Here is a 10885-nt window from a genome sequence, read left to right as displayed (position 1 = left end):
GCCTTCTCCCTGATGGGCCTGGCCGAACGGGGCCACCTGCCTGCCTTCTTCGCCCACCGGTCGCGACATGGCACTCCTTCCGCAGCCATCGTTTGCAGTGCATGTGGCATCACGTTTTTGGCGTCCATGTCCTTTCTGGAAATCGTACAGGTCCTCAATTTCTTGTACATGCTGGCCATGCTGATCGAGTTCGCGGCGTTTGTTCGTCTCCGCGTCGTGCTCCCCTGCTTGCCTCGACCCTACCGCATCCCGCTAGGGACGTGGGGCATCTGCGCCATGCTATCAGGACCGGTAATGTTGCTTGTCTGTATGCTGGCAATGGCTCCACTCAAGACCTGGCTCATCTGTGGAGTCGCTGTCTTGATGGGTTGCGGTTTATACTACGTACTTCACCATCCATGCACCCGTCGGCGTTGCGTGTTCCTGCAGGACCCATTCGAGCGTCGAAGGGACGCTTCTACTAGCAGTGTTCTGCGAGTCTACGGCACCGATGATCTCGGATACGTGCTGGAAGTGACTGACGATGAAGCGAACGGAGACGAGGAAAAGATGGAGGCTGTAGTACCCGTCTGATTGGCAGTTTACAATCTCTTTTAGAACAGGGATAGGCGGCCCCAATTATCCGAATACATTCCTACAGGAAAAGAGGAGTGCGATGGCCCTCCACTTTCGCCCCAAAATGTGTGTCAAATTTCAAAGGGGGTATTGAACGTGGAGTTACATTCCCAGGCATGTGTAACATGTTGAAAGAAATGGCCAGCAAAAGTATGTAATGGCGTTTGTGTGTATCGGAAGCGACAAAGAAAAATACAATTCCATGATGTCAAACACCGATAGTGTCATATAGGAACTAGACGAAGAGTTTTGGCGTAGTGGAAGAGGAAAAAAATTAAAAACTGAAATTGGGTGGGCGGAAAAATGTGTTAGTTTCTTTCGGAACAAAAAAAATACAGGATTCATCTAGAAAGCTATATATGAGGGAACGAGCGTGTCAGATTAAAAACAATATTTGACTGCAAAGGCGTCAATAGTGGGCTAAAAAAGACCTCGAGGCCTCCATGTCACCGTTGTCCTTTTCAGGTCACAAGCAGTCACAGAATTTCGCTTGTTCCAAGTAGAGACCCGAGGGTGCCCAGCACCGTCTTGACATGCAAAGGGCTTGGAAAAATAATTGCACATACATACTTGTCTGACGCATGAAAAAAAGGAGGGACGTGCTGAAGCGAAAAACAGGTCTGTTTGAAGAAAAGCCTGACAAAGCACCACGCACCACTGCAACGGATGCACATGTACTGACACTCTTTGTCAGAGAGAATAGAAATTTCGATGCAGAGCTCAGGGGGCTGACTGCATCCTGTGCGCGTGCAATATGATGTCAAGTCAACCACTGTGAAAAAACCTCTTCTCGAAAAGCCCTCCACTAAATTTACAAGGCCATGCCTGCCTCGCCGTTGTCCTTGGGAGGATTTTCAAACCCCCGAGGCGATGTCCTTAGAAAGTGCAGGCCTCTTCCGCCCTCGAACAGATGTTCTCTATTGTGACAAATTGCGTGACTCGCATCATATGTGCTGTATCTTCATTGAGTACGTAGCATGGAAGATGAGTGGAAGATAGGCGCGTACCAAAGCTACTTGTGGAGGGCGCAGAGAGGACCACTCCAGTCCCGCGATCTTCCAGCCACATCACTCAACGTGTCCGACGTACCGTGAACGATCGTGTGAGATGTTAGGCACTACAAAGCACGGACTACAGGGTATCATTTATATTCGCACACAATGGAGAAGGACTCACTCATTCCATTCTCTTAACAGAACCTGGAAGGATCAAGTAATCGGCTGGTAGCCTCTAGTCACGCACGAACACGCAATCGTGGGCAATCTTCTTCCCACCAGCACTTACACGCGCGGTACAAAAAATATGGCAGCACAACCCCGTGTCCTAAACTATGACAGTTTGCCCGATCATGTCAAGCATTGCGAATATGCTGTCCGTGGGGAGTTGTACCGAGCTGCTACGGAACGTGTCGCAGCAGGCAAGGAGGTCATTTTCACGAACGTCGGCAACCCGCACGGATTGGGCCAAAAACCCATCACATTCATCAGACAGGTCTTCGCCCTCGTCAGCGCACCTTTTCTCCTGGAGCACCCGGATGTGCACCGTATCTTCCCTCGGGATGTGATCGCGCGCGCCAAGGCTTACATGAAGGCCGCACCGGGAGGCATTGGCGCGTACAGCGACTCGAAGGGCCTGCCTATCGTGCGACAAGAGTTCGCAGATTTCCTGCAGCGACGTGATGGCTTCGGATCTGATATTGATAAAATATTCCTGACCAATGGAGCGAGCGAGGCCGTGCGTCTGGGCCTGACAGCCATGCTCCGCGGCCCCCAAGACGGCATCCTAGTGCCGATCCCGCAGTACCCCCTGTACTCAGCCGCCATTGAGCTGCTGAGCGGAAGCATGGTAGGATACTATTTGCACGAGGAGTCGGGATGGTCCCTCGATTTCGAGGAACTGGAGCGGGCGGTGCGGGACGCGAAGCGACAAGGGGTACGGGTACGCGGCATGGTCTTCATCAACCCCGGGAACCCGACGGGCCAGTGCCTCAGCCGTCAGGATTTGGAGGGCCTCGTGAAGTTCGCCTACAAGCACAAGCTAGTTCTGATGGCGGACGAGGTCTACCAGGACAACATATATCAGACGGTGCGGCCCTTCGTGTCGGCACGTCATGTGGCGCTAAGCATGGGTTCGCCCTACGCCCAGGGACTGGAGTTAGCCACGTTCCACACGGCCTCCAAGGGCGTGTACGGAGAGTGCGGCTTTCGAGGAGGCGTCATGGAGCTTCTTAATTTCGACGAGCGCGTGGCGGACGAGCTGTACAAGCTGGCCTCAATCAACTTATCCCCGAACGTGCCGGGCCAGGTGATCCTCGGGCTGATGGTCAACGGGCCCCGCCCCGGTGACGAGTCGTACGCACAATATGTGCGGGAAAAGCAAGACTTGTTGGATTCCTTGCGGCGGCGGGCGCGGGCTATCACGGACGCTTTCAACAGCTGCGAGGGCATCGTCTGTCAAGAGACGGAAGGTGCCATGTATTCCTTCCCGAAAATCACACTCCCCCCCGCTGCCATGGCAGCCGCCAAGGCGGCTGGAAAGTCGCCGGACGTGTTCTATTGCCTCAAGCTGCTTGAGACAACTGGGATCTCCACGGTCCCGGGCTCGGGCTTCAAGCAACGAGACGGCACCTTCCACTTCCGAACTACCATCCTTCCTCCGGAGAGCAAATTTCAGGACATCATTCAACGGTTCCTGGCGTTCCATAGCGCCTTTATGGCCGAATACAAGGGGTCGACTGGACGCGGTACAGGTGCGCGCGCACGACTGTAGATAGAGGCAAAGGAGATTAGAGATAGCAGGGATGTGAAAAGAGCAGAGCAGCAAGAGTCGGAGGTGAATTGGATGATACCAGCCCATAGGCCGGACATGCCCAAGTCATATTATAGGAGCGATTCAGGCCGAACTGGGAGAGACGTGACTTGTTTTGCTAGTCTTCAGTATGTTTTATTCTCGATCATTATTGACACCTTTGACTTGCCCCTGTCTCTGAGATGAAGAAAAATGAGCGATTTCGAACAAGTTGCAATGCTTAGTAAGTATACATGTGCGGGCATGAACTTTTGTCCACTAGCATACTTCGTGCAACGTAAGGTAGATGGCCAGGATGATGGATTCGGTGGCGTGTACGTAGGGATTAGTATCTCGATGAGGAAGCGTGGACAGCGACAACTGCCAGTAAGATCAAGAGTGGCCCAAGTGCAAGGATTTTGGGGAGTGTCTTTCTCTCATGTGTTTGATTACATTTGTGTACACTTGTTGGCTTGCGCCTCGCTCTTTCCGTGTACATCACAATTTGCGTTGAAGGGTGGCTTCCACAGTTGCTCCATGTTTTGCATGAAGACACGCATATTTCGTTAAGGTTAAAACCCTCAACCACCCCGGCTTATGGCCCCGCGATCAAGCCATGTTTTCTTCTACAGCTGGCCGTACTACTTTAAAAAATGCAATTGAGGAACAAATGTACCCAACTCCCTGAAAAGGATGCTTATACCAGCACTCTACACCCGATCCCTTTACGGCCGGCCTCCTGCGCTTTCCCTTGCATATGCATGAACCACATGCCTTACCCCTCGCATACCCAAAATTAATTTGGGTATCGGGTTTCTAGAGAGAATTATTATGTTAGATCTTTTACACCCCATACCTACTACATTTTCTCATTTTAATATTGGAAGCAATACGTGCCGGGGGGTAGAGTTATTACCCAGTGAATACAAATGAAAATAAGATCCAGTCATAGGATAAAGCTATCCACTCCTCATACGCGGGGCAAAAAGAGACCGCAATCGTAGATCGCGAACGTCGCTTAGTACGCCAAGCTTCGGCCTCCTTACGGGAGCTTCGTGCCCCTCTACTTCTCGCCGCCGCCTCGCCGACCAGGGAGGAAAGACGAAGGGCGAGGAGGCGGTTTCTCTGCGCCCTCCACTCTGCACCACATCCCCGACGAGCGGAGGGGATGGACAAGACAGTCGTGCAAGCGTGACTGAGTATACGCGATCCTTTTTCCAAACGGGCGGGAGGTCGTGGCACCTTTTTATGGAGGAAGTGCATTGGTCTTTTGAGCGGTGCTGCTTTTCCTTCTTCCTCGCTTACGGGTGTTTGCGATTACTCAATAAGACTCGAAATGCATATCACACACCCACGTGTAAAGACAGAAATGGCACCTCTATCTGTGCGGCTTCTCTGATTTGGAAGAGGGCAGGAACCTTGGTGCCCGATAGACTCCATTTGCGCCGGCCAGCGGCCCGGCGCAGCAGACGGAAAGTCTTTGGCGATTACTTTCTCAGCCCCATTGGACTAAAATAAAATGGCTATGACCGACCATGTAATCGATCCTGTGAGCCCAGTGCAGGAACTTTCCGAGAATAGCGTCAAGGAGTCATCGGAAGAGGTATGTGAAACATCCGTGCCATTGGTCTTCCTCAGCCAGCTCCTTTTCCCTGAAGAGCGTACCAGTACGCTCTCTTGTTCAGACAAGAGGTATATCATGACCTTTCCCTGTCCTCATTCGTTTTTCAAAACGTGAAATAAAATTTTGAGTACGGTAAAGGCATAGAACGGTGGATATATGATGTTCAGTCATTGTACGCGGCATCATCTTTCCCTTAGGACATACTCTGCACGGTGTGCGGGGAGGGCCACAGCGAGGTCGAGAACCAAATCGTACTCTGCGACCACTGCGATCTGAGCGTGCATCAAGGCTGCTATGGTGTAGAAGCTATTCCCGTGGGGAAGTGGTTTTGCCGGCTCTGTGAGTACGGTATGGACTGTCATAAGGTCCGCTGCTCCCTCTGCGGGCACGGGGGGGGTGCCCTGAAGCCCACCACCTCGGGGGACTGGGCCCATATACAGTGCGCGCTTTGGCTCCCCGACGTCACTTTCACACAGCCCGACAAGCTGGAGCTGATTGACTACTCCCGCATGGCCCCTGCGCGTCGCACCCTCAAGTGCATGATCTGTCAGGAGAAGAAGGCGGGCCCTTGCGTCCAGTGCCCCGTAGGCAAGTGCCACATCTCCTTTCACCCCTGGTGCCTCCTCTACAAGGAGCACCCAGACATCTACGTACCGCCCGGGGAGTACGAGGCCTACTGCAAGAAGCATTCCCCGCCTGTGACAGTAAGGAAGCCGCAGGTGGTCATGCGGGTCTTTGAGTTTTCGCACGGGAAGGGAGGAAGGGGGGCCCGAGCGCCGACAGCGGACTCGGTGCAAGCAGGACCAGGGGGCAGAGGAGGGGTGGGTCGATGTGGCGGTGGGGGGCGAGGGGGCCGCGGAGGGAGAGGGGGACGGGGCGGATGGCGTGGGGGCGGCCGCGACGCACCTACGGGGCTTTCTTCCTGGCTGACGAAGGGCAGTGCGGCGAGAAGAGGCGGCAGCGGTCGAGCCAGCCCCCGGGAGTGGGGAGCAAAGAGCGTGGCATCCGACGGGAGGGATGAGGTGCCCACTTCCGCGGGAGGAGGGGGCGGTGGCGGTGAGGGAGGCAGGGGGAAGAAGGAAAGCGAGGGAGTCCCGCTCTTCAGCGAGTATCCCGGTCAGCACCTGAACGAGCCTTTGGACTTGGAGCACTTTTGGAGCGCTGTAGACATGTATTTTCCAGAAAACCACCACCCTGAGGGCCTGAGGCGCATTCAGGCGTCTATTCTTCCCGTGAAAGCGCCCGAAGACCAGGACGTAGTATTTCGATTTCCGCGGGTGAGGGGCTCTGGAACGAGAGGGAGGGACATGGCCAGGCTTCGCAGCCGGGATGAAGGAGAAGGAGCTCTTGACACGCAGGACGAAGAGAAGGTCGTGGGGGAGGAAGAAGGTGAGGTGGCATCTGACGTCGGGGCGGAGGACGACGAGGGCGGTCTCTCGGAGGCTTCCTACGAGGGGGAGGATCAGCAGCCAGCCGGCGCATTTTTGTCCAAGTTGAGAGAGCGATGTAGCCAGCGAGAGGGCGGCTTGGACAGCATTGAGAAAGTGATCGGCGCTGACAGTGGTGGCTCGACGGATTTGGTCCATGGTTTCGCCGACCTGGGCTTGCAAAGGGAACGGGCCGGCGTGGATGCCACGAGCGGCATCGGAAAGAAGGGAGGGTTGAAAGTCGTATTTCATTCGCAAGCGAACAGTCATCAGCGCGTATATTGCGGCTATGTGGGTATTATCGGCAACGAGGCGAGTATGCAGTCGGATGAACGCTTTTGCCAAGATCTGCGACTGGAATCGATTGAGAGGGAGGAGAACTCTTCCCTCCCCCTCGCCGTGGCGGCGCCGTCTCCTCCTAGCTCCATGTCCGGGACGCAGGCAGCCATAAGTATGGACGTAGAGATGCTCCAGCCGTCCTACGTGGACCTAGAGCTCATGTCGCACCAGCAGGAGCTGTACTTTGTTGGTAGGGCTCTCCGAGAGCGAGTCCAAAGCCTGATGGAGGGCATCGTCGCCGACGCCGAGAAGCGGACCTTGCAGAAGGAAGTCGACGCAACCACGGAGCGCAAGTATCTCCTGGCTCGCGTGTGGAAGTTTGTGGCGCTGGGTTTGGTCAGGGGTCTGCGCGACCAGGAGCCTGACTTCAACAAGCACAAGGAGGAGGTCCTCCCCGCCAGCTGGTCCCTGCCCGTCGATGGCCGGCCTCCCCCACCCGCGCCCGAAGCACTTGCGAGGGAGGCAGCGACCGAGGATGTGGACGACAGCATTTGCATGGTCTGTTTTGACGGAAGCTCAACGGAGAGCAACGAGATCGTCTTTTGCGACGGATGCGACATGGCTGCACACCAAGCCTGCTACGGGCTGCCGGAGGTGCCCGAGGGGGACTTTTTCTGCGACAAGTGCCTGGGGCTGATGGAGGATCCTGACCGACCCATCGCCTGCACCCTCTGCCCCGAAGTCCACGGCGGCTTCAAGCGGACCCTCGACGGGGAGTGGGTGCACCTCGTCTGCGCGATGCTCTGCCCGCGCTCGCGCATTACCAACTTGATGGATATGGGCCCAGTGGACCTTTCGGCTCTGGCGGGTTCCGTGACGCAGGCGAGCGCAAGCTCCCCTCTCCGGCGCCCGCCCTCTCCGCTAGTGTTGGTCCCCCCACCATCACCATCCCCCGTCCTCGCAGAGGGGGGGAAAGCGCGGGAGTGCTTGGCCGACGGGCGCGACGGCGGGATGGACGGGAGGAAGGAGGTGGGCCCTACAGCGCCCGCGACCATTGCCAATTACCCAGTGCGAGACGACAGAGGTGTACAAGAAGAGGAAGGGGACGGGGGGAGCCCTGATCTGTCGTCGCCGAAGGAATGCCCCTCCAGCGCAGCCACCCTAAGAGCGTCGTCCATGAACGGCACGGCGGACACGGTCGAAAGAGAGGGGATGACCGAAAAAGTAGGTGGTATCGTCACAGCTGCTGCCGCTGCCAGAGCTATTGCTCCCACTTCTACGAGTGAAACAGCCGTGGCGTCCTCACCCTCAGAAGCTGGAAAGAAAGACGCTGCAGCTCTCACCCCGTCATCAGGTGCCCGCCGATTAACACGAGGCAGCCCCTCGTCGGGACGGAGGGTCCCGCGGTCAGACAGTAGCAGCGAGGCCCTACTTCCAGAGCGGCTGCAGGCGACCCTCGAAGGTGCGATACCAGAGGTCTCAACGGCGGCACAATTGGTACAGGAGGGCGACGCGACCAGAGCGGATCCTGAGGGCAAGGGGGAGGAAAGGGGCATGCAGGTTTTGGACTCGAAGGCCGGTGGAGCGGCATTGGGAGCAGGATCACAAGCCGCAGCCGAAACGTCGAAGGCGGGAATCGTGCCAGCGGAAGTCGGTTCCACCGCAGCCGTGAAATGTTCTGACAAGCCCCTCGCCCCCTCGCCCACGTATGCGCTCGCTCCCACTCCTCAGGTTCGCGCCGATCAGTGCGTCGTCTGCAGCCAAAGCCGCGGGCACACCTTGAAGTGTTGCCAAGAGGGGTGTGAGGCAAGATTCCACCTTCTCTGTGCATGGTTTCGGGGAGCGTACCTTTCGGTGGAGCTGAAGGATCGAGGCTTTGGAGGAGGCGGGGAGACCGGAGAGGAGTACCCAGCCGGCCTCCACGTCAGGGCTTACTGCCTCCAGCATTGTCCGACGGGGGCGCGGAACCGGCTGGAGCAGGTCCAACTTCGCGCCAAATACCGCCTGCGGGAGGCCGACCGACACGGTCCCAAGCGCCATCACGCGCACAAGAAGCGGTCTTACTCCTACGGCGGAATGCAGGCGGAAAAGCGACTGGGGGGCCAGCAGGCTTTAAGTCCGGATAGTTATCACAGGTATGCATGCGCGATTTGCATGGAGCCCAAAGCGAAGCTCGTGGAGCCAGCAGAGACGCTACCACCACCATCGACTGTGCTTCAGAGTAGGAACGAGCAAGACAGTAGCAGCGGACAGAGCGGAAGCGCGGCAATCATGAAGGAGGACAGCGACATGCGTTCCGCTGGGCAAATTGCCGAGTCTAATCTAGGGGCAGGGGGTGCAGTGATGGTGTGCAGCAGGTGCGAAATGCCTGTCCACATTTCCTGTCTTAGCTTTTTCCAGGACCCTTCGACAGCATCCTCACCCGCCGCTGAGTGGATATGCCAGACTTGTGTCGGTGACGAGCAGGACCTGGGGAGCGGGGGATCGTGCGCGTTGTGTCCTCGGCGTGGTGGGTTGTTGGTGCCCACAAATGACAGAAACATACGGTGGGTGCACGCATTTTGCGCTGAACACAACGGGCCGCTCGTCTTCAAAGCCGGCCACAGTCCCGTCTTGCCCCAGTTGGCTGCCGTCGACGTGCGCAACGTGGGAAAGGAGGCAAAGAAGGCCTTCAAGTGCGGGATTTGTCTGCGGAAAAATGCGGGCCTTTGCTTGCGCTGCGCCCACCCCTCCTGTTCAGTCCAGTTCCATCCGCTTTGTGCAAAGCTGGAAGGGTGGTACTTTCAGGCCGAGGGTCGAGGAGAGCTCCCCGTGGTTTTGTGTCCGGGGCATGTTCCCATTGGCGTCTACCGCGGATTGAATGGGCAGTATTTCGACATGCAAGCGACCGCGAACCTCAGGAAGAACCTGGACCGGGCCCGACTGATTGTAGACTTGGTCCGGAAGCGCGAGAAGTTGAAAAAGGCGCTCTGGAGGGTCGATTGCGACTTGTCAGAGCTCCGGCTAGGCAAGTTGCGAGTTCTATTGGAGGGAAGGATTTTGGAGATGCAGAATGGCCGAAGACTGACGGAGGAACGCCTCGCCAGCTACCGGCGGGATCTCGATGCTTTGCTGGCGCGCCCTCTGTGGGCTCGCGAAGCGGGCGAAGAGGCCTTACTGGCCAAAAAGGCGGACGGCTTGGACAACTCAGCGGCAGCTGCGGCAGGGTCAACTGCAGCGACGGTAGTCATGATGGAGGATGGAAAGTCTGCGGCTCACCAAAAACCTTCAGGCGGGGAAGTCCGGTGTGTGGATGTGGATATGCATAAGGAGTCTGTAGCGATACCGGATCGACCCCTTCGTGGCGATTGGAACGCGTCTCATAGCGCATCGGATGCCGTAAATGATTTTGGTGACGTTAAGGGCGGGGCGATGGGTACGGATGAGCCTGCTAAAAGAAGGGGCAGAGGAGGAGGATTTAAAGGAGGAAAACCCAGCACAGAAGCGCTCGAGAGTACTCTCACGAAAACCGCAGTGACGCATAGGAAACGACAGGAGGATAATGTTGCTCCCCTTGCAGCCGTTGATGCTTTGGTCGTCGAGAATGCCGCACCGGCGCACGCAGATGTCATTTACGATCCTGGACGCCCGTCGAAGAGGGGCAGGAGACGGATGACGCAAAGCGACACGGGGGAAACCTGCTCGGTGTCGGCACAACACTTGGAACTCATAAAAGACTATGCTCCTGAGACGTCGAACATGACAGGGAAGAGGAAAAAGGGGGAAGAAGAGGAGGAAGAAGGTCTTCTTGCCCGAGATCGCTTCGAAGCTTTGACAGAAGGGAAGGGTTTGGCGGCCGCTACGTTTCTTGCTGAGAACGGAAGCCCGCTGTGGTCGGCAGCGGGGAAAAGGATCAGTGCTTGCGGGCGCGTCGACTTCGAGAAGACTTTGGCTTTGCTAATAGACCCGGAGGACCTCAGACGTCGCGAAAAGGGAAGCCAAGCCATGGCGCCAGGGTCATTCAAAAGCAAGGCCAGGATCACTTTGGATAGGCAGCTGATGGAGCTGGTGTCTGCCTTAGAGGACTGCTCCGATGGGGACGGGCGGGACGTGAGTGCCACGTTTGAGATTGCGCCGGACCCGGAAGCGTATCCTGATTATTACGACGCCGTTT

At 56.7% G+C, this 10885-nt stretch overlaps 2 protein-coding genes across 2 annotated transcripts; both read left to right on the top strand.

Moving 5' to 3' along the window:
* Positions 1 to 5432: 5432 nt before the first annotated feature.
* Positions 5433 to 5792, top strand: NGA_2112610 (uncharacterized protein; the record flags this gene model as incomplete). Its single annotated transcript, XM_005856260.1, has 1 exon — positions 5433 to 5792. A coding segment is annotated over one exon (360 nt), but the record flags the coding sequence as incomplete, so codon positions are not given.
* A 239-nt stretch (positions 5793 to 6031) lies between these two features.
* On the top strand, positions 6032 to 7935 carry NGA_2053100 (kinesin-like protein; the record flags this gene model as incomplete). Its single annotated transcript, XM_005856255.1, has 1 exon — positions 6032 to 7935. A coding segment is annotated over one exon (1904 nt), but the record flags the coding sequence as incomplete, so codon positions are not given.
* Between the last annotated feature and the right edge of the window lie 2950 nt (positions 7936 to 10885).

Source organism: Nannochloropsis gaditana (genome assembly GCF_000240725.1).
Source record: "Nannochloropsis gaditana CCMP526 unplaced genomic scaffold scaffold015, whole genome shotgun sequence".
Classification (NCBI taxonomy): Eukaryota; class Eustigmatophyceae; order Eustigmatales; family Monodopsidaceae; genus Microchloropsis; species Microchloropsis gaditana.
The sequence above is the reverse complement of the archived record's forward strand: the minus strand, read 5'-3'. Positions and strand labels throughout refer to the sequence as shown.